Source organism: Artemia sp. Qi Xiang Cuo, chromosome 7 (genome assembly GCF_049724085.1).
Source record: "Artemia sp. Qi Xiang Cuo chromosome 7, ASM4972408v1, whole genome shotgun sequence".
NCBI classification, from domain to species: domain Eukaryota; kingdom Metazoa; phylum Arthropoda; class Branchiopoda; order Anostraca; family Artemiidae; genus Artemia; species Artemia sp. Qi Xiang Cuo.
This window is the reverse complement of record NC_142800.1, coordinates 45,295,706-45,319,817: the sequence shown is the minus strand read 5'-3', so window position 1 is coordinate 45,319,817 and position 24,112 is coordinate 45,295,706. Positions and strand designations below refer to the sequence as shown.

General features: G+C 34.9%; 2 protein-coding genes across 3 annotated transcripts in view; one reads left to right on the top strand and one right to left on the bottom strand.

The window, feature by feature from the left end:
• The first annotated feature begins 586 nt into the window (after window positions 1-586).
• Window positions 587-24,112, top strand: part of LOC148950332 (regulator of G protein signaling 7-like) — a 245,472-nt gene continuing 221,946 nt past the window's right edge. For both annotated transcript variants that reach the window (XM_089092302.1, XM_089092303.1), the window contains exons 1-2: window positions 587-796; window positions 20,270-20,458. In XM_089092302.1, coding sequence (XP_088948428.1) covers window positions 20,294-20,458 — 165 coding nt within the window. In that variant the 5' untranslated portion in view covers window positions 587-796; window positions 20,270-20,293. The remainder of the gene's footprint in view (window positions 797-20,269; window positions 20,459-24,112) is intronic.
• Window positions 9,334-20,279, bottom strand: LOC148950334 (protein CFDP2-like). The gene is made up of 2 exons (XM_089091840.1): window positions 20,261-20,279; window positions 9,334-10,055 (listed from the first exon to the last, which is right to left on the bottom strand). The coding sequence occupies exons 1-2, from the start codon at window positions 20,277-20,279 to the stop codon at window positions 9,334-9,336; spliced, it is 741 nt and encodes a 246-aa protein (XP_088947966.1).

The window sequence follows — 24,112 nt, the reverse complement described above, 5'->3', positions numbered from 1 at the left end:
TAGCGTTAAGAGCGAGGCGTTGAAAAGGGGACAGCCCCTTTCATATACGGAATAATTTCTGTTCGTTTTAAGTTTCAATGTCGCTCCTTACTTTCAGTTGAAAAATACTAGTTTTTTTATTTAATTGCCGAAAGAGGCAAGAAATCCTGATTACACTCCTGAAAATGTAAAGAATGCAATTATAAGTATTTTACAAATCAAGAAAAAGTCAACACGCCTTTTTTTTTGTACCTAAAAGTAAGCCAAATAATAAACTGAAGTTCCTAAGAAGACGATAGAAATTTAAAAAAAAAAACTTTGAAATTTTTCTAGCTTTCGCCTTCTGTTTTTAATGGCCTTATTCTAAGATATAACACATGCTCAAAAAATACAAATTGTGCAGATCCATACTATCAGGCTGAATATAGACGCTTATATATGAAAAAAAATATTGGACTTATTTCAAAGATCAAAACTGGTGATGGGAACTGGTTCAATATATTGGCAATACGTGCAAGGGTGGAGTGCTTAGGTCTCCGAGACTATCAATAATGGCCAAAGTGTTCATTCTGTTATCAGAATAGCGCAGTCTCTCAGACTAGAGATTTTCAAGCTTCAGGAAGAACCTCGAATAACCGGGCAGTTGCCAAGCGTTGAAAAACCTTGTTATATGTTTTTATTAATTTTTAATATGGTGGATTTTATACAAGCACATGTGAAATACAAGAATGTGGGAGATAGTTCTTTATAAAAAATTGAGTGTAAATTGGACTACGGAATAATAGCCTGGCCTAATTTCCACGTAGCTAGAGTTAAAGTAAGTGCGGATAATATTATTGAAAGTTTAAGAAAAACTAAAGAAGCCTGTTAACATTTGTGGGAAAATACTTATGGGCAATAACCCCCATTTCCTTTACACCCAAATGGGTTAAGTTAAAACAAACCCAAGTTTGTCTACAAAAGGTAAAAATTAAATTAGGACTTTAATCTAGTATGTATTCGGTTTAGGCTATATAGTCGGTTCAAGAAATTATATTTAACCAATCAGAAATTACGAACAAAGTGGTTGAACCTAAAAGAAACATAAATCGCAATGAACAATATGGTTCAACATGGATCAAACACAAGTATCAAAAACATATTTATTAATTTATTTATTTCCAACCCGTCTTACAACACAAAAGTACACAGAGACGGAGTATAGATAAAACGAAAAAAAAAAGAATATGAGAAAGAAAAGGAAATAAGAGACATCACAACTCACATCTATCAGAACAAATTTTAAAGAACGTCTATAAAGCACTGAACAACTTTTACATACATAAAACTTTAAATATCACTGTATAAGAAGGGGATACCATGGATGAAAACTGATGTTGCGATTGTGTTTCGAAATACATTTTGATAGAGCTATTGTTGGGTCGGCTATTTTATAATTACGGATTAATGCTGAATTTCGGGTCCAGGGGGTAAATGAAGTAAATATTTTACAAATTTGAAACATATGGAACGGAGTTTACGTTTATCTGTTTATGAGAAAATCTTCCAAAATGGTGCTGTGTATAGAAAATATGGTAGTGCTGTTGAATTATACAGTTTAGCGAGGATTATTCGTATGAAACGTTTTTTTCTATTTCGGACAACTGAAGCTTAAGACGCACCACATTTTTTTTTCAAGGTGGGAAATCAGCAACAAACGGATTTGCTTTAGGGATGGGCCAATTGATAGACCATGATAAAGAAATTTTTCAACTGGCTTTCCTAAAGAACGTCCCAGTTGGACTGACGGTATGGGACCCAAATTACCCCAATTAAATAGAAGAATCAAAGATTTCTCAGAGTTAAATTCCAGCCCCAATTTAGAATATTCGCTCTCGAGTATTCTGAAGTTTTCTTCAATACGCTTTAATGACCTGCTAAGATTAAGGACATCATACGCATAACAGGCAATTGTCAAATTTGTTGCTGCCTTGATGCATGAGGATATGTATTTTGATTGAGCATCTAGGATATCGTTGTTAAAAAAAAGTAGGCGAAGTGATAGCACATTGACGCGTACCCTTATAAACAGAAACAAAACTATTCAGATCATTCTGTGGGTTACTGGGATGAAAAAGTCTATTCCGTGGAACCCGTCAGATTGGATGATCGGAAACTGGAAAAGTTAAATGGCTTTGTAATTTTGATGCGTACTTTAAGCCGCGAATATAAATTTCTAAAGGTACGAATAATAAAGGGGTTACCTCTTGTTGCCGTCTGAAGGAGCATGGCTGTTTGTACCAATGAGTCAAATGCACGCCTAACATTGTGTGCAGCTAGAAGGAGACCCTCTTGGGCCAGTTCAGCCTCTATTAGGAGATTAGCTATAGCAGTAAGGGCATCAATACACCCTATTTTATTCTGAAAACCTAACTGGTATGGCGGAAAGCTACATTTCTCCTCTAATTCATCTACAAAAAGCAGCTCAAACAGTTTACAGAATGTAGCAGAGATTGATATAGGACTAAAGGTCAAACACTGAACTTTAGATTGGCCTTTATTGGGGATAAGAGTGAGATCACCAATACAAAAAGACGACGGTAATGTAAAAGTATCAAAAATCATCTACATTAGCAATCCTTGATGAGATATGAGCAAAGCGGTCCCATGGATGATATGAACTAATATTATCTATACCAGACGAAGCTTTCAGTTTGAGCTTGGAGACTGCCTTTATTATGGCTCGCATTGTAACAACTTTTTGAGACTCCAGCAAAAAAGGTAGAAATTCATCAAGTTCAGATTCATATATAGACTCTAAAATTGGATCTGATGCCCCGAATTCATTCGAAAAATGTGTTTTCCACTCGGATAGGGGGATATCAAAATCTTAGGGGTATTCGAGGCTTTATTGCCCTGCTCGAACCCTTTTAAAGACTATATTTTTTTTTTTGCTTTATTTAAAACTGAACAAATTACTTAAGATTTAGAGTTTCGTTTAGTTAAGTTTAGTTTCTCTACATTTAGAGCGAATAGCTTTAAAAGCAAGAAAATATTTATCAAATGTTAATTGGATATTTAGACCAGTAAAACTAAACTCATTTCATTTACTAGAAGAACTAAATTCATTCGTAAGCATAAACTAGAACAAAAAATTGAAGTAAAAACAAATCCATAAAATGAAATGCATAAGACTGTATAAAGCAAAACAAAATGAATAAAATAGAAAAAATTAAAACAAATAGCCATAAGAATAACAGGTAAAATCTTAATAAGATAGTAGAAATAAGCTAAAATAAAATAAACGTGGAATAACATAATAATTCTTATAAGTATAATGCTATCCCAAAAAACGCCCGGAAATTTAAGTGGTGCTCTTTTCTTCCTGTCTTTCATGCTGGAAAAATGTGTTCATAGTACATTTTTTTTCATTTGCAAAACATTTTTTGAGCTTTTTTGTGGCAGGGAGTAAGGTATCTTATGATATTTCCTGTCTTTCATGCTGAAAAAAATTGTTCAACATACATTTTCTATTCAGTTGCAAAACATTCTTTTAGCTTTCTTGTGGCAGGGAGTAAGGTAACTTTTGATATTTCCTGTCTTTCATGCTGGAAAGAATTGTTCAACATACATTTTCTTTTCAGTTGCAAAATATTTTTTTAGCTTTTTTGTGGTAGGGAGTAAGGTAACTTGTGATATTTCCTGTCTTTCATGCTGGAAAAAATTGTTCAACATACATTTTCTTTTTAGTTGCAAAACATTTTTTTAGCTTTCTTGTGGCAGGGAGTAAGGTAACTTGCGATATTTCTTGTCTTTCATGCTGGAAAGAATTTTTCAACATACATTTTCTATTCAGATGCAAAACATTTTTTTAGCTTTTTTGTGGTAGGGAGTAAGGTAACTTGTGATATTTCCTGTCTTTCATGCTGGAAAAATTGTTCAACATACATTTTCTAGTCAGTTGCAAAACATTTTTTTAAGCTTTCTTGTGGCAGGTATTAAGGCAACTTGTGATATTTAATGTCTTTCATGCTAGAAAAAATTGTTCAACATACATTTTCTTTTTAGTTGAAAAACATTTGTTTAAGCTTTTTTGTGGTAGGTATTAAGGCAACTTTTGATATTTCCTGTCTTTCATGCTGGAAAAAATTGTTCAACATACATTTTCTATTTAGTTGCAAAATATTTTTTTTAGCTTTCTTGTGGCAGGGAGTAAGGTAACTTGTGATATTTCCTGTCTTTAATGCTGGAAAAAAATGTTCAACATACATTTTCTTTTCAGATGCAAAACCTTTTTTTTAGCTTTTTTGTGGCAGGGAGTAAGGTAACTTGCGATATTTCCTGTCTTTCATGCTGGAAAAAATTTTTCAACATACATTTTCTATTCAGTTGCAAAACATTTGTTTAGCTTTCTTGTGGCAGGGAGTAAGGTAACTAGTGATATTTAATGTCTTTCATGCTGGAAAAAATTTTTCGACATACATTTTCTATTCAGTTGAAAAACATTTGTTTAGCTTTTTTGTGGTAGAGAGTAAGGTAACTTGTGATATATCCTGTCTTTCATGCTGGAAAAAATTTTTCAACATACATTTTCTATTCAGTTGCAAAACATTTGTTTAGCTTTCTTGTGGCAGGGAGTAGGGTAACTTGTGATATTTCCTGTCTTTCATGCTGGAAAAAATTGTTCAACATACATTTTCTTTTCAGTTGCAAAACAGTTTTTTAGCTTTTTTGTGGTAGGGAGTAGGGTAACTTGTGATATTTCCTGTCTTTCATGCTGGAAAAAATTGTTCAACATACATTTTCTTTTTAGTTGCAAAATATTTTTTTAGCTTTCTTGTGGCAGGGAGTAAGGTAACTTGTGATATTTCCTGTCTTTCATGCTAGAAAAATTGTTCAACATACATTTTCTATTTAGTTGCAAAACATTTTTTAGCTTTCTTGTGGCAGAGAGTAGGGTAACTTGTGATATTTCCTGTCTTTCATGCTGGAAAAAATTGTTCAACATACATTTTCTTTTCAGTTGCAAAACATTTTTTTAGCTTTCTTGTGGCAGGGAGTAGGGTAACTTGTGATATTTCCTGTCTTTCATGCTGGAAAAAACTGTTCAACATACATTTTCTTTTCAGTTGCAAAACAGTTTTTTAGCTTTTTTGTGGTAGGGAGTAAGGTAACTTGTGATATATCCTGTCTTATTTGTGTCTTATTTCTTTATTCATATTAATTCATTTTCATTATAGGCTTTACGTCTTATATGAGCTGACTTTGTCATTTTAGTTTTAAATTGATTCTTTACTTCCCTCTAAAAAAAATATTTTTTTTTAGTGGACGATCTGCTGGCTTAGAATTGAAATAGTTTTGGTATAAACTGAAAGAAAATGTTTATTAATAAGTTTCTTTGACAGTACTAATTAATATTAATTAATAGTGGAAGCAAAATAGTTGTAGTCGCTATGGACTTGATAATGTTAAAAGGGTAACATCAAGTGTAACCTTTCTAGATGTAATCTAGATGGAAGTAGTCTTGGTAAGAGTGGTGGTCAAAAATGGATCATAAAAATAGTCCTTAGGAGATTACTCCCGTTTGTAGAAGCTAGGGTGTCAGAATTCAGGTTTGAGGAAGTGATGGTAGAAATAGTCCTGGTTCTCCTAGTAAAATTGAAATTAGAAGCAGTGGTATCAGGATCTGTAGCAAGATTAGTCGCACTAAGAATTGTCATGTAGGAGTAATCATGGCTGGAATTACGGCCAAAATGGAATTTGTCATTTAAGTCGTCTTGGTTAGATTACTAACGATGGGAGTAATCAGGCTGGAAGTAGTTTTGGTTGAAATTGTTGTAGCAAATTGTTTCTGTAAGATTGCTCACATTTCGATTGGTCATATTCATTTTTAGAAATACCCATTATTTAGTATATTAATCATAAAAACTTTTTGCAAAAAATAAGTTTTTCAAAAAAAAGTAAAGAACTCCATTAAAAGAAAAATGAACAAAAATAGAATCAAATAATCTACCAAGCATACAACTACCACAAATCAGTATCAATAAATAAATGAAAACCAAAACGAACAGAAATTAAAATAAGTCAAACTCAAAACGAGAAGAAATTAATCTGATCAGGGTTGTAAACCCTATGCTTTCTAAAAGCCAGAATATAATTTGAACTTTACCGAAAAATATTCTATTAAACGTTTTCACTTTTATAACTTAAAGAAAACAAAAATTAATTAAGATTTAAAGAAATAAATATCAGCATATGTATATTAAACTGACAATGCACATTTTTTTCAGTAAAGTACAAATTAAATTCTGGTTTTTTAGAAACCATAGGGTTTACAACCCTACTCAGATTAATTTCTGCTCGTTTTGAGATTGATTTATTTTAATTTCTGTTTGTTTTGGTTTTCATAACTTACAACTCTTGCCCTGGGGACTGGGGGAATTTGTTATTCCCAAACACATAATTTCCAGACCTTTCTGATAGGCTTAACAAAATGGCTATATCAAAATTTTGATTGGAAGTGTTAGGGGAAATGACAGGCGTGGAGAAAGATATTTGCCCTCTGATCACTTTTGACTAATAAAAAGGCACAAGTCTTCTCAATTTCCAATCAAATGAGCCCTTTTTGAAGCTTCTATGACAAAGTTAAATGCCCCAAGGGTATAACTTACGACCCTTGTCCTGAGGGCTAGGGGGGAAGGGTTGTTATCCTCAAATTTCCAGACCTTTCAACTACTTTGAACAAAATGGCGATATCAAAATGTTGATCGGAAGTGTTTGCGAGAAATGGGGGGCGTGGGGGCTTTCTCCATCTGGTTACTTTCGACTGTTATAAAGAGCAATAGCCCTATCGATTTCCAAGCGAAATAGACCTTTTTGAAGTTTTTACGACAATACTTTATATAAGACATTATATGCCTCCAGGCATATAATCTTACAACCTTCGCCCTGAGGGCTCCGGTGGGTTGTCATACTCAAACACTTAATTTCCGGACCCTTCAACTGCATTCAACAAAATTGCTATATCAATATGTTGATCGGAAGTGTTTGGGGAAGTGATGGCTATGGAGGGGGGGCATTCGCTTTCCGATCGCTTTTGACTATTAATAAGGACACTAGCCCTCTCAATTCCCAGTGATAAAAAATGTATATGCCCCCAGGGCATATAAATTAACTTACAACCCTTGCCCTGAGGGTTATGGGAGGTTGTCATCCTCAAAGACCTAATTTTCAGAACTTGAAACTACGTTAAACAAAATGGCCATATCAAAATTTTGATTAAATGTGTTTAGGGAAATTGTGGGTTAGAGAGGGGGGTTAGTTGCCCTTCAATTATTTTCGACTATTAAAAGGGGTACTAGCCCTTTCAATTTCCAATTGAATGTACTTACTTGTACTTGTAGCAGGGAGATCTCTGCTCTCCCTGGCATCCAGTAGCTTCGTCATTGTAGTAAGCCAAGAGTCTTGCTCGTTTGCGAGTGGCTCAATGAAATCGAGCCAGGACTTTTTCCATCTTTGTCCATACTTCTTGAAGCCACCTATTGGGTGTAGGTCAGCCTTGATACAGGCGAGTGACGTTTTCTTTTGTCCCCTATGTCGCTTTTTCCATCCCGAAAGAGGTGTACATCTGAGGGGTTTATTGACAAGGTGTGGTGTAGGACGGCGAAGTGTATGGCCGAACCATTGGAGTCTTCTTTGTTTAATTATAGTGGCCAAATCAGAACGCGGATAGAAGATTTTGCGGAGTTCGATATTGCTGAGAGGATCACGGAGTTTAGTGCCGATGGTTCTCCTTTAACATGAATAGTCAAATACGTTGGGGGCTTGAATGTCGGATGCTTTCATAGTCCATGTCTCGCAGCCGTATAGTAAGACAGACAGAACAAGGGCCTGGTAAATCCTTATTCTTGTCTTCAGACGAACATTTTTCTGGGTTCCATAGAGAGTGATTTAGCTGGGTGAAGACTCCAGTTGCTGAAGCAATTCTCGATTGAATTTCTGAGGTGCATCCTTCTATTGGGTCTACCAGAGAGCCTAGGTACTTAAATTCATGTATCTTGTCTATGGCCGACTGTTCTAGTAAAATTGGGGGGGGGGGTCTTGAGATGATATACCGGACGCCATGACTTTTATCTTCAGGGAGCTTATTTTCAGGCCAACCAGAGAGGATTCTTCAGCTACCTTCGATAGCATAGATTGGGCTTCTGGACGGGATTCAGCTAACAAGCAAATATCGTCGGTGTAGTCCAGATCGGTGATCACAAAATTGGGACTTACATCAACGCCTAAAAAAGTTGTCATTGCTCTGGTCATAATCCAGTCGATCACGAAATTAAATAAGACGGGAGGCAATATACATCCCTGTGGGACATCAAAATCACTTTTGAACATCGAGGAGAGTTCTCCACCGATCTGAATTTGGGCTCGCGTATAATGGTAGTATGCTTGGATGAGTATGACTATCTTGCCTGGTACTCCATCCTCTGTCATGGCCTTCCATATTCCGTCCCTTAGAACAGAATCCAAAGCTGTAATAAAATCTATGAATAGAGACATAGTTGGTTTCTGGTGTTTTGCCCTGTGTTCAAGGGTTTGTCTTAAGACAAATAGTTGGTCAATTGTTCCCATGCCTGGGCGGAATCCCGCTTGATTGGGCATTGTCTTTGCGTTGGGCTGGATACAAAAACGAGTATGTAGCACAATGGCAAATATTTTTGCAGCAATGCATATTAGAGAAATCCAGCGATAATTGCTGCATTTTGTCTTTAGCCCTTTTTTGAAGACTGGAAGGATGATAAAATCTCCCAAATCATGTGGAACCATCTCTTCTTCCCATATACGACAAGTCAGTTTATGAATCCTGCTGAAAAGTGCTGTCCCTCCACACTTGTTAAGTTCAGCCGGAATGCCATCAAGACTAGGGGCTTTATTGCTTTTAAGGCAATTGATTGCTTGTTGAACTTCCTTTATCTTGGGGGAGCTATGTTTGTGTCAGTGCTTTTACTGCTGGGTGAGCTTTGTACCTGCAGGCCACCAAGGCTACGAATTGATAATTATACCACTGATTGTCATCCACCAGTGTGGAGAGTTCGTGCTGGTTAAGCAGTTTGTCAAAGTCTTCATTCGAACTATTTATTCCTTCGGTACTATTCGAGAGTAACTTGCCGTTTTCATCTTCGACAGATGTACTAGTAGGCTTATGTGATTTACTCCTGATTGATTTAGGAGCTGATACATCTTCCTGGTGTCTGATCAAGATGCAGCGGCTTCCATGTCTTCAGTGATTTTCTCCCGGTACTTGTTCTTATCATTCTTAGCCGACTGGTGGGATTCTCTTCTCAAGCGTTTCAACATCTCTGATTTTGTGTCTGATATCTATTGCTTGTGCTGAGCCAACTGAATTGGGTGCGTTGACACCCACTTTTTGGATAGTCTTTTGCGGTATCCTATCGTAGCTTCCGCAGCCTCGTGGATTGTATTGCGTATGGTCAACCACCCTTCATCGAAACTTTGAGTTTGCTCGTTGTTCGCTTGCACTTGGAGAGCTTCAAAGCGGCTAGACAAATCTAAGCCGAATACCTGTCGTATATTAGGATCATCGAAGCGATTGGTATCAAACCTTCGTGGAAGTTTCCTCTTGGGGCGTGCTGCAAGTCGTAACTTTAGATCTAATTTGACTTGAAGATGATCCGACCCATGTTTCGAGCCAGTATCTGCTCCAATGTCCGATCTACTATTCATAGCCATTGATTTCCAACGGCGGGACATGACGATGTAACCAATCTGGCTTTTTGCTCTACCATCTCTTGAATGCCATGTGGCTCTGTGGCTGGGCTTGTGTTTGAATAAGGTATTGATAATGACCAAATCATTCCTCATGGCAAAGTGAAGAAGTCTTGATTCCCTGCTACATCTAGCTCCAAGACCGAAGTGGCCAATGGCAGACTCACCATTGGATACTTTTCCGCCAATTCTGGCGTTAAAGTCGCCTCCAATAAAGATGAGGTCTTGTTTTGGGACTTTCTTAAGCGTACAAGTTAGAGCCTGGTAAAAGAGATCTGCTTCGCTCTCCGGTGCGTCTCTGGTTGGAGCATAAACTATAATAACTTATATGTTGAATAGGTGGCCGTTGAATCGCGCTCTTGCTACTCTATGTGAGATAGGTTCCCACTCTAGAAGTGACTTCACTGATAGGGGGCTTAAAATGATGCCCACTCCACCATACGGAGATCCATCAAGGGACCCGGAGTTGAAAAAGGAGAAAGAAGCGTCTGTCTCTAGAGTTCTAATCTTTGAGCCTTCCACAATGCCGTTGATTTAAGTTTCTGAAACGTACATTTTGTCTATATTGTAACCCAACAATTCCCCAACGATAAACGACTGGGTCGTTCGGCATTTCATCGAGCAGACGTTGCAGCACCTTACACTAAGGGGTTGTCTATGTTTCCGAAGTAGTACCTCAGTATACCAATTTTTCGGAGAAGGCGCTGATGAAAACTTCAACGCATCGCTTGCCATATCTTACAACCCTTACTCTGAGAGTTGTGGGGGGGGGGGGCTGTAATTTTCAAAGACCTAATTTCCAAAACTTTCAACTACGTTGAAAAAATTGGCTATATCAAAATTTTGATTGCATGTGTTGGGGCAAATGGGGGGCGTGAGAGGGGGGTTAGTTGCCCTCCAATCAATTTGAACTATTTAAAAGAGCACTAACCCTTTGAATTTCCAACCGAATGAGCCGTTTTTCAAGTTTCTATGACAAAGCTTTCAATACAAACCTTATATGCCCCCAGGGCATAAATTTCAACCTCAGCCCTGAGGGTTCTGGGGGGATTATCCTCAAAGACCTAATTTCCAGAACTTTCAACTACGTTGAACAAAATAGATATCTGAAAATTTTGATTCGATATGCTTGGGTAAATGGTGAGCGTGAGAGGGGGGTTAGTTGCCCTCCAATCACTTTCGACTAATTAAAAGAGCAATAGGCCTTTGAATTTCAAGCCGAATGAGCCCTTTTCAAGTTTCTACGACAAAGCTTTCAATAAAAACCTTATATGCCCCCGGGATTTAAATTACAACCTCAGCCCTGAGGGTTCTGGGGGGAGTGTCATCCTCAAAGACCTAATTTCCAGAACTTTCAACCACGTTGAACAAAATGACTATCTGAAAATTTTGATTCGATATGTTTGGGGAAATGGTGAGTGCAAGAAGGGGGTTAGTTACCCTCTAATCACTTTGGACTATTAAAAAGGGCACTAGCCCTCTCAATTTCCAATTGAATGAGCCCCTTTCGAAGTTTCTACGACAAAACTATCTATAAAAGCCTTAAATGCCCACAGGGCATAACTTACAACCTTTGTCCTGGGGGTTCTCGGGGGTTTGTCATCCTCAAATACATAATTCCCAGAACTTGAAACTACGTTGAAAAAAATGACCATCTCAAAACTTTGATTGAATGCGTTTGGGGAAATGATGGGCGCGAGAGGGGGTTAGTTGCTCTCCATTCACTTTCTACTATCAAAATGGTCACTAGCCCTTTCAATTTCCAATCAAATGGGCCCTTTTTGAAGTTTCTGTGACAAAACATTTTATAAAAAACATGTATGCCCCCAGGGCATAACTTACAACCCTTGCCCTGAGGGCTCTGGGGGGGGGGTGATGGTTGTCATCCTCAAAGGCCTAATTTTCCACACTTTCAACTACGTTGAACAAAATTAGTATCTCAAAATTTTGATTGGCTGTGTTTGGGCAAATAGTGGGCGTGAGAGGGGGGCTAGTTGTTCTTCACTCACTTTTTACTATTAAAAATGGCTCTAGCCCTTTCTGTTTCGAATCTACTGAGCCCTTTTTGAAGTTTCTACGACAACTCCTTCTATAAAAAACCTCATATGCCCCCAGGGCATAACTTACAACCCTTGCCCTGAGTGCTGTCAGGGGGGGGGGTGGTTGTCATCCTCAAAGACCTAATTTGCAGAACTTTCAGCTACGTTGAAAAAAATAGCTATATCGATATTTTGATTGTATTTGTCTGGGGAGATGGTGGGCGTGAGAGGGGGGTTAGTTGTCCTCCAACTATATTCTATTATTAAAAAAGGGCACTAGCCATTTCAATTTCCAATCGAATAAGCCCTTTTTGAAGTTTCTACGACAACGCTTTCTATAAAAAAAAACCTTATATGCCCCCAGGGCATAACTTACAATCCTTGCCCTGAGGGCTGTGGGGGGGGTCTCATCCTTAAAGACCTAATTTCCAGAACTTTCAATTATGTTGTACAAAATAGCTATCTAAAAATTTTGATTGGATGTGTTTGGGGAAAAGGTGGGCGTGAGAGGGGGGCTAGTTGCCCTCCAATTACTTTCGACTATGAAAATGAGCACTAGCTCTTTGAATTTTCAATCGAATGAGGCCTTTTTGAAGTTTCTAGGACAAAGCTTTCAATAAAAACCTTATATGCCCCCAAGGCATAACTTATAACCCTTGCCCTGAAGACTGTGGGGGAGTACCCTGCCCAAAGATATAGTTTCCAGAACTTTCAACTACATTGAACAAAATATCTATCTCAAAATTTTGATCAGATGTGTTTGGGGAATTGGTGGGCATGAAAGGGGTGTTAGTTGGCTTCCAATCACTTTTGACAATTAAAGGGGAACTAGCCATTTCAATTTCTAATCGAATGAGCCCTTTTTGAAGTTTCTACGACAACGCTTTCTATGAAAACCTTATATGCTCCAAGGGCATAACTTCTAACCCTGGTTCTAAAGGCTGTTGGGGGGGGGGTTATCATCAGAGACCTAATTTTCAGAACTTTCAACTACGTTGAGCAAAATGGCTATCTCAAAATTTTGATTAAATGTGTTTGGGGAAAAGGTAGACGTGAGAGGGGGGTTAGTTGCCCTCCAATCACTTTCGACTATTAAAAAGGGTACTGCCCCTTTGAATTTACAATCGAATGAGTATTTTTTGAAGTTTCTACGACAACGCTTTCTGTAGACTCCTTATATTACCCCAGGTCATAACTTAAAACCCTTACCATGAGGGTGGTGGGGGAGTGTCCTCCTTGAAAACATAATTTTTGTCTGAAAATTAACTACGCTGAGCAAAATGGCTATCTCGAAACTTTGATTGGACGTGTTTGGGGAAATCGCGGGCGTGGAAGGGGTGTTAGTTGCCTTCTAATAATTTTCGATTTAAAAAGGGCACAAGCCACTCCAATTTCCAACCGAATAAGCCCTTTTCGAAGTTTCTACGACAACTACTTCGATACAAAGTGCCCTGTTTCTAAAACAAACAAAAAATAACAATAAAAAATAAATAAATAATACATTGTGCCAACATCGTAATACAAACAGCGGAAAACTAAGAACAAGAAAAGAGAATGTAAAACCAACACATTTCACTCTAAATAAAGAAAAATTACACATAAATAAATAACAAATAATACTAATTTGTATTTATGTTATATATAAATTTTCAATCCTCAACTGTACCCAACATATTAGCAGGGTCTACCAAGAAAAATTTGCATTCTTTCTAGCATAAACTTCAATTAAATAGTTACAAAATCCTAAGGGCTTAACTGCTCCTTGTTTCTAACTGATCTTAAATTTTGGACCCGTGGAAGGCGATGAGTTGATTATTAAGCAACCCTGCAGATAAACAATAAAAATAATCCAAAGGGTGAAAGTGTTTTTAAACAGTAGGCTAACAAAATTAAATATGCAATGTAAGCAAACATGTACTCTCAACTATCACGACACATTAGCAGTGGGTACAAGGAATGGTGAACTTTTTGCCCTGTGTTTTTATTCAACGAGGATATAGCTTTATCAAGGCTAGGTACTGTAAACCTCTGAACTAACCTAGAATTTCGTTACCATGGAGGGAAATGAAGTAGGTATTTAGCAAGCCTGAAAAAGAATGAACGATTTTTTTATAAAAGTTTTTGAAAATCTTTCAAAACAAGGAAATATACAAAATTTGGGCAAGGGCAACTGAATTTGAAAGATATGCCAGACTGTGTAATAAGGAATAATAGGAGTAGTAAGACTGAATTCTTTGAATGTATCAAAAATTTATATTCGTCAGTCGGATGCTTTCTTCGAATTGAAATTTTACTAATTTTCAAACAGTAAGTAAGTTCAATTAATTTAATTAATGAAGCTAATGTTTATTATCAATATTAAGCCAAAATTAATTTTCCCGCAAACAATCTATGCGTGATTAAAAGTGGATAGCGTGACACAACTTTTAAACATTCAAAACTAGGAGTGAGGAGAAAAATTCACCCCATGACCCACTTGAGGGACTCAAAGTATACAGACAAATAATCCTCTAGTGACATTTCATCAAGGTGTATCATAACCAATCTTTCGCTAAAATGTACATATGAAGCATCTGCCATGGTTGCAGTGATAGCTACAACCTAGTAAAAAACGAACTACGACCCATAGTAACGAATAACTGAAATACATGTTGAAAAATCTGGCATGGGATAAAATTGCCTTTTGCACCTGATTTAGGAAGGGTAGCTATTATTTCGATTAGTCTTAGTGGTAAAAATTATATTGAAAACAAATTTATGGGAATCTCGAAAAACAGCCCCCGAAACCTTGAAAATGCTGTTGGATCTAAACGAAAAGTAAAACATCGGCATTGCCAGGGTCGAAAACCAAAGCAGCAATGTTTCATCCCCCCCTTGATTAGCAAGGATAACCACTTTTTGTATTGGTTGCAGTTATGTTTCCTCATTTCTTGCGTTTTTTTTTCGTCACAGTTAGCAGGGAGCTGGAACGATATAGAAAAGTGTTTAAGTACTCGTTTGAAAGGAAACTGCAACATCTAATACCTTTTGCAATTGACAAAGCATTATATTTACAATGTAATGGAGTTTCTGAGAAAATAAATTGAATCCCTATAAATTTTACACTTAATTTGACAGTGCCCTTGTTTAAAAAAACCTACTTGTTTAGCTGGAAATTAACATCTTTCCTTCTCTTTATTTTCCTTCTTTAACGCTATTCTAACTGTTGTGTTTCCTTGCTGATCTAGAGAGATTTCTTTCTTTCTCGCAGTTATTAAATATTTATAATTATTAAAGAAGATGCCACATTAGTAGTAATGGGGACACAGGGTCCATGACTACCCTCACTCAGGTCATTTGAACGTAATTTACATTCTTCCATGACTGCCCCCAGTAATGCTACTCTAGATCTCATCACAGCTCTTCCTCAGGCCATTTGAGATTAATTTACATACTCCCATGACCGGCCTGAGTAATGATATTCCAGATCCTATGACTACCCTCAGTAATACTGTAACATGGCCCATGAGCGCAAAATTTGCATAACCCTTTTACCTAGCAACCACATTCGGTCATGAAACTTCCCTAGCAACCAGATTTCCTATACTACAAAGGATACATCTTTTGCATAAGCCGGGAGGAACATACTTAATATTCAGCAATCCTAGGACAATTTTATGAATACATTTTTTATTCGAGTTGAATGAAACCGGTTTACATTCTTATATAGTTCCTACACTGAGTGAATATAAAGCGAAATTTTAAACACAATTTATAACACGAGCCGAATTTTAATGAATCAAAAAGTGACAAGTCTGCTACCCATTTTTATTATGATGCGTGCTGGGGTAAAGTAAACCGGCAAACTTATGTCCCAAATAAATCAATTGCTACAGCCTTTTTTAGAGGGAACTTATGGTCATCCATATCGCATTTCCGATTGGGGGCCCCAAATCCCCCCCCCCTCAAACTTTATGCCCCTCCCACATATTGTTTTGAACTTAGAATGCTGTTTTGAACTTTAAATGTTTTTTTTAAGTTAGCCATTCAACTTTTTTCAACTTTCATTCGTGATATTTTAAAAAAACGAAATGAAGATGATATAAATATATTATTCGTGAATAACAAACTTCGTGATTATTAGTTCTTGAGTATGAGTTGATAAATTTCGAGATATTTCGTTGCTGGTGGAGTACCAACAAAATTAATGAAAGCACTTTTGAATACAACAAACTAAACTAGTTGGTAAAATTTGAGTGTTTTAGTTGCTGACTGAATATTAAAATTAAACAAAAGCGCTTTTGAGTACAACAAACTCAGCTAGTTGATAAATTCCGTGTTTTTTTTAATAACCAACTTGGTATAAAGAATTAATAAAAGCACTTTTGAGTACAACAAACTCTGCTAGTTGATGTTTTGATTGCTGACTGAGTATGAAAAAATTAATACACTTTTGAGTACAACAAACTCAGCTAGTTCGTATATTCCGAATGTTTTAGTTGCTGACTGACTAACAAAAATGTAATGAAAGCACTTTTGAGTACAAACAATTCATCTAATTGATAAATTCCGTATGTTTTATTTGCTGGCTGAATACCAAAAATTTATTAATTTCAGTTTTGAGCAAAAAAAACTCAGCTAGTTGGTAGCTTCCGAGTGTTTTAGATACCAATTGGCTATCAGACATTTAATAAAAGCGCTTTGGTGTACAACAAACTCAGCTAATTGGTAAATTCCGAGTGTTTTAGTTGCAGACTGAATACCAAAAAATTAATAAGAAATCTTTTATGTACAACATACCCAGCTAGTTGATAAATTCTGTGTGTTTTACTTGCAGGCAGGGTACCCAAAATGTAATGAAAACTTTTGAGTACAGCAAACCCAGCTAGTTGGTATATTCCGAGTGTTTTTGGGTATCGAAAAGTTTAATGAAAGCACTTAAAAGTACAGCAAAATCAGCTAGTTGGTAAATTCCGAGTGTTTTAGTTGCAGACTGAATACACGTTTGTGTACAACAGACCCAACTATTTGATTTGTGTTTTACCTGCAGATAGAGTACTTATTGCATGCAAAAGTGCTTTATTTAATTGTTTCTACAGGTACATTCCTTCATTAAAGCATCTTTCTAGCATGTAATATCATGCATTTCCTTAGAAAAGGCCAGTTGCAAGAAAAATTCTTGATTTATGACTAACATTTTCCTATGGCCTATTGTCCTATTGTCCTATGGCCCCCTTCCAAAAATATTCACCTGACAGAGCCATTTGTTAATAACCTCCCAAATTTGCGTAGAAATCATCTCAAATTGTATATTTCAACATTATTACCAGCATATCATGTCCAATTCTAATATGAACATATGACAATGCCATTTTAAGACATGAAAAAATTGAAAAAATTTCTAAGTTCAAAAAACTAAATTAAAGAAAATGGTACTATAAATATTCTTTTTCTAATAAGAAAAATCCTGGATAACGTCTATATCATCTTCATTTTGTATTTTGAAAATATCACAAGTGATTTTTTTAGTGATTTTGGTTTTCTTTACCCAAGCGCGCGCCATAAGAAAACGGGGTAGCAGACTTGTCACCTTTTGATTCATTAGACTTCGGTTTGTTTTATAAAATGCGTTTAAAATTTCGCTTTATATTCACTCGATGTGGGAAGCATATAAAAGTGTACACTGGTTTTATTCAACCCGAAAAAAATAGAGTTTTCAAGGAATTGCTGAATGTTAAGTATGTTCCTCCCGGCTTATCCAAATGATGTGTGCTCTGTAGTATAGCCAATCTGGTTGCTAGGAAAATTTCATGACAAAACCTGGTTACTAGGTAAACCGGTTATGCAAATCTTGTGCTCAAGGGCCCTGTTATAGTATTACTGCGGGCTGTCATGGGATCGGAAATAGTACTACTAACGGCAGTCATGGGAGCATATAAATTAAGTTCAAATGGTCTGAAGAAGTGCAATCATGGAATCTGGAGTAGCATTACTGAGGTAAGTCATGGAATTACTTAAATTAAGTTCAAATGACCCGAGGGTGGCAGTCATGGACCCATGAACCCCATCACTACTCAAATTGATAAAACTAGTTTAATTGACGGGCTTTTAAGGTAAAATTTTTAGAATTATTACTTAGAGTTTCAATACTGTCAAATCGATAAGCTGTTTTAGAATTTTCAATTGATATGAATTCATTCTTATTTTTAGGGAGAATTGTAATTTGACAACAGAAAAGGTTACAATATACCACGTTTCTATGGTGAAATCTGTGAGTCATGACAGTCGCATGGTGTCACAACGTCACATAGCTAATTAGACGTTATAGATACCGAAAAATACAGTTTTTTTCTAAATCGTATCTCGCTCCAACCCAATGAGAAGTAGCTGATTCAGGAAAATGAACTGTATGTTATAATGTTGAAAATAATATATTCAAGTTAAAATAGTATATTAAAATTTAGTTAATAGAAACAGCTAAGAAGCATTAGAATTTAATTAGCAAAAAAATTTAAAATGTATTTGAAAAATGTATTTAAAATTGGTTAATCAAAATAAGTTTACTAACATGTGTTAGAAGAAAATGTTGTGTTAGAAATTAGTTAGCAAGAAAAAAAATTGTTTTAAAACTTAGTGAGCAAAAAAATCCATAATCTTAAGCAGAAGAAAAGCTATATCAAAGCCTAAGGTTCTTTTAAAGTACGGAAAAACTCTTTTGAACCCCCATATCTACATATAAACTTAAGTTCTGAGAAAACACTTTTTTGTACATCGTACATTTCTGAGTTTTTTCCCTCTTTGTCCCTAATTACTTTTCGTACGCTTTCTCCTGTGCCTTTGATTTGTATTGTGGTAAATATACCTTTTTGATTGCTGAACATATTTCAGTTGTCATTGCGGTGTATTCACTTTTATATAACTCTCTTAAATCTAGTTGAAAAAAAATAATATCTTCATCCAAATCTTTTATTTGACATATTGTTACTTGCTTTTGAGATATCTCAGTAGTTAATTTTTTGAGCTAAATTATCATCAAAGGTTGCTGTAGAACTTAATGCTTAAATGGATTTTTGTTGTTTACTGGGTTATATACAGAAGAAGTGAAAAAGTAAAGTGTTCACCAAAAACCAATCACCATTTCACTCATAGAAGCCTGTTTAATTATTGTTCTTAAATTCTATTTTCCTCTTAATAATGTATGATATTCCCGAATTGTAAAAAAAATTTACTGTATGTCCTGGCATGTTAAAGAATTTAAATAAAAGAAAGTATTAATCAAATTGATTATACACTGAAATTACACAAAAGATCAGAAATTATCTTTCGATTATTTCAAATTATCTCTAAAATTTTAGGTAAATATCCTTAAACTTAACGGTGTCATCTAGAGCAGTTCAAATTCACTAAAATATATCTATGCGAAATGTCTCAATTAGGGAATAGTTACCAAAAATATATCCAAATCTGCCATCAACAAGTCTAATTTACAAAAAATATTGACTAAACATATTCTCAGAACGGGTTATTAGGTCTTAAGACAGTGTATTGAGGTATGGAGTTACATTACTTCTCTATACTGAAATCTCAAATTTCTCGAACAACATATCAAATTACATACAAGAGCATAATATATCATATGAATATAATTAATGAGTGATTATAGCTTACACTATGGATACTGAATATGGAATTACTTCACTGCTCAAGATTAAAATCTGTGTTTGTAGCAATATGTCAAAATATATATGAGAACAAAATATATCGTATAAATGTCTTTAGTGGTCTATGATACTTAGGACTAGCTAAGTTGTGGTTATGTGTACTGTCAAACAGAGGTATGTAAGCAAAAAAGTATCAATAAAATCAAGCAAATGCAGTAATTTACAAATAAAAGCAGAATATGTCGTATGGTAATGCCTAATCCACTCCAAGCTGAAATATATATATAATCTCAAATATAAAAAAATGTTCGCTACAACTCTTATCTACTAAACTGATAACTAAGAATATTCTCACGCATTGATGTATAACCAAACAAAGCGCATTACGCTAAAACATTTAGCCTAAGTCTCTATAATCATGAAAAAAACGTCTACAAAAGCTCTAATCCGTTTTGCAAAAACATTTTATTATTAAAAATAACCAAAATAATAGTTACCAACCCTGAATCGACTATAATTTTCAAGTTTTCTGAATAGACAGCTTCTTATTTCTTAAATCACGATTTAAAGTTCGGATTACTATTAGAAGATTTTCGCTCTTTAGAAGGTTACAGTTGTCGCCACAAACATTATACTCAGCTTCTTCAGAGTAACTTCACCGAAAGATCTCGACACCAAAACTAAAAAAAAAAAATGCCGGCTCAGCCAAGTGTTACTGGCTTGAGTTTATGTTCGTGTTTGTTTGTTTGTTTGTGTTTGTGTGTGTATGTAGTACACACGGACACACTTGTAATAATATACAGGGCTTGTTAATTCTGTTTAGGTAAAAATTATATTTACCTTTTTCAGGTTCAGGCATGTAGTATACGCAAGATGGTCAGCATGAGCACAGAAAGAAAAAATGCGTCAAGACCTACAAGCAGCCCTGATATTAATTGTGACAGACTGCAAAATAACGGTGTGGCTAAATGGAATGACAATAACAGAGAAAAATTTCAACCCCATGAAGAATCGCCAAATCAAATTGTTTACAGGAAAGTAAGTGTTGCCTTCCTTTCCAGTCACAAACGCATAAACCAACGCGACTTTAGGTGGAAAACAGCCATAAAATACAATGCTTGCTAAAAAAAAAAATCATCCATGAATAGCTTTGACTTCTTGGCAGCAAAGTCAAAACTACCCTACGATCAAATTGGCTTTTTATTGGCTAACATATGACAATATTTGCTAAGATTAAGTTTGAGCAACGTTCGCACTACTCGTAAGCTGTGAGCAAGGCAATTTCAAAACAGTATTATGTAGCTACATACCAGATTATTCTCTTAATTTTTTTTATGAATTCTAAAGCATGCATGCTAGACCTAAACTGTTTACAGACAAAGGGTCGCTGGAATCACTTTTTTTGGAAAAAAATATAACCTGATCCCTGTTTGCGCAAGAGCAAAATCTCTATGTATTCAATTTCTTTTGAAAGGTTTGACAATAGGGATAGTTATAAAAATTAAGACCTTACTTTTTAAATCGGTCACACCAGTACGTAACATACTATAACTTTTTCTGATATAGAGTGAATTTTTGCATCCTGCGATTACCTTGTTTGTAATTTTCATCAACTTTTTTTCCTGGTTTTAAGTAGTATACCTATAACAGTTTCAAGCAGACAGTCCCCCCATATAGCAATAACGATTACAAGCAGACAGTCTCACCATATAGCTATAATGATAAGTAGCGGACAGTACTCCCGCCAATACAAGCAGACAGTGTATTGACCGGATTCAACTACCGTGAAAAATTCGTGCTGATCTCTGTTCAAAGTGCGTGATGTTTTCATGGTAGTGATTCGTTTCCTTTATTTGAAATTGTGAAATTCTGTCTGTAAATTAATTTGTTTAATTAATTTACATTAATTAATTTATTTAATTTGTTTAATTAATTTTCATAAACTAATTTATTATTAATTAATTTACATAATTATATTAATTAATTTTTTTTTATACTTTTTTTATTTTTCAAGGTTAAGTCTGTATTTTTAAATTTCCTTGATTTTTCAAATTTCATTCTAAATTTCTTTCCTTGAAATGCAAGATTTGTCATGTTGAAGTAGTGGTATTGCGTTATTTAAATTATCTCAGTAAAATTCTCTTGATTTTTCAAAGTTCATTTTGATTTTCTTTCGTTGAAATGCAAGAGTTGGAATATTTCAGTAATGTTTCGTTGTGCTTTACCTTGTCACAGTTACATTCTCTTGATTTTTCAAAGTTCATTTTGAATTTCTTTCGTGAATGCAAGAGTTGGAATATTTCAGTAGTGTTTTGTCGTGGTTTACCATGTCACAGTTACATTCTCATGATTTTTCAAAGTTCATTTTGAATTTCTTTCATGAAATGCAAGAGTTGGAATATTTCAGTTGTGTTTTGTTGTGCTTTACCTTGCCACAGTTACATTCTATTTATTTTTCAAAGTTCATTTTGGATTTCTTTCGTGAAATTCAAGAGTTGGAATGTTAAAGTAGTGTTTTGTCGTGCTTTACCATCTCACATTTAAATTCTCTTGAATTTTGAAAGTTCATTTTGGATTTCTTTCCTTGAAATGCAAGAGTTGGAATATTTCAGTAGTGTTTTGTCGTGGTTTACCTTATCGCAGTTGCATTATCTTAATTTTTCAAATTTCATTTTTGGATTTCTTTCGTTGAAATGCAACAGTTGGAATATTTTAGTAGCGTTTTATTGTGCCTAAACATGTCGCAGTTACATTCTCTTGATATTTCAAAATTTATTTTGAATTAAGTTCGTTAAATTAAGGAGTTAGGATATTTCAGTAGTGTTTTGTCGTGGTTTAACTTGTCACAGTTACATTCTCTTGATTTTTCAAACTTCATTTTGTATTTCTGTCGTTGAATTGAAAGAGTTGGAATATTTCAGTAGTGTCTTGTTGTGCTTTACCTTGTCACAGTTAGATTCTCTTGATTTTTCAAAGTTCATTTTGAATTTCTTTCATGAAATTCAAGAGTTGGAATATTTAAGTAGTTTTGTTGTGCTTTACCTTGTCATATTTACATTCTCATGATTTTTCAAAGTTCATTTTGAATCTCATTCGTTGAAATGCAAGAGTTGGAATATTTCAGTAGTGTTTTGTTGTGTTTTACCATGTCACAGTTACATTCTCTTGATTTTTTCAATGTTCTTTTTGAATTTCTTTCGTTGAAATGCAAGAGTTGGAATATTTCAATAGTGTCTTGTCGTTGTTTACCTTCTCAGAGTTACATTATCTTAATTGTTAGAAGAGTAGAGTTTTGTTTTCTTTTACCTTGTCACAGTTACATTCTATGGATTTTTCCAAAGTACATTTTCAATTTCTTTCGTTGAAAGGCAAGACTATAGAAATTTAACTAGTATTTTGTCGTGGTTTACTCTGTCACTTCTTCTGTCTTTGAATTTTTCATCGGTTAACTCTGTTCAGTCTCGCCTTGGTGCAAAGAGTTCGATCATATCAGTATTTTTTTGTTGTGGTTTACAAAGTAGCATCGACAAACTGTGGATTGTTCAAACATAATTTTGATATTCTTTAATTGAAGGCAGCTAGTTTGAAAATATCAATAGTGTCTTTTCATGGTTTACCTTGTCACAGTTACATTCTCTTAATTTTTCAAAGTTCATTGGATTGTCTTAGTTGAAATGCAAGATTTTGAATATTTCAGTTGTAATATATTATGATTTGTCATATCGAACTTTCATTCTCTTTATTTTTTTAAAGTTCATTTTAGGATTTTTTTCGTTGAAATTAACCAGTTTGAATATTTAAGTAGGGTTTTTTTGTACTATACCTTTTCGCAATTACATTCTATTTATTTTTCAAAGTGCCTTTTGAATTTCTTTCGTGAAATGCAGGAGTTGGAATATTTCAGTAGTGTTTTGTCGTGGTTTACCATGTCAGAGTTACATTCTCTTAATTTTTCAAAGTTCATTTTGAATTTCTTTCGTTGAAATGCAACAGTTGGAATATTTCAGTAGTGTCTTGTTGTGCTTTACCTTGTCACAGTTATATTCTCTTGATTTTTCAATGTTCATTTTGGATTTCTTTCGTTGAAATGCAAGAGTTGGAATATTTCAATAGTGTTTTATCGTGGTTTACCTTGTCACAGTTACATTCTCTTGATTTTTCAATGTTCATTTTGAATTTCTGTCCGTGAAATGCAAGAGTTGGAATATTTCAATAGTGTTTTGTCGTGGTTTACCTTGTCACAGTTACATTCTCTTGATTTTTCAAAGCTCATTTTGGATTTCTGTCCTTGAAATGCAAGAGTTGGAATGTTTCAATAGTGTTTTGTCGTGGTTTACCCTGTCACAGTTACATTCGATTGATTTATCAAAGTTCAATTTTGAATTTCTTTCGTTGAAATGCAAGCGTTGGAATATTTCAGTAGTGTTTTGTCGTGCTTTACCATCTCACAATTATATTCTCTTGATTTTTCAAAGTTCATTTTTGGATTTCTTTCGTTGAAATGCAAAAGTTGTAACATTTCAGTAGAGTATTGTTGTGGTTTACCATTTCAGTTTTACATTCAATTGTTTTTTCAAAGTCCGATTTAGATTTCTTTCATGAAATGCAAGAATTGAAATATTTCAGAAGTATTTTGTCGTGTTTTACAATGTCACAGTTACATTCTCTTGATTTTTGAAAGTTCATTTTGAA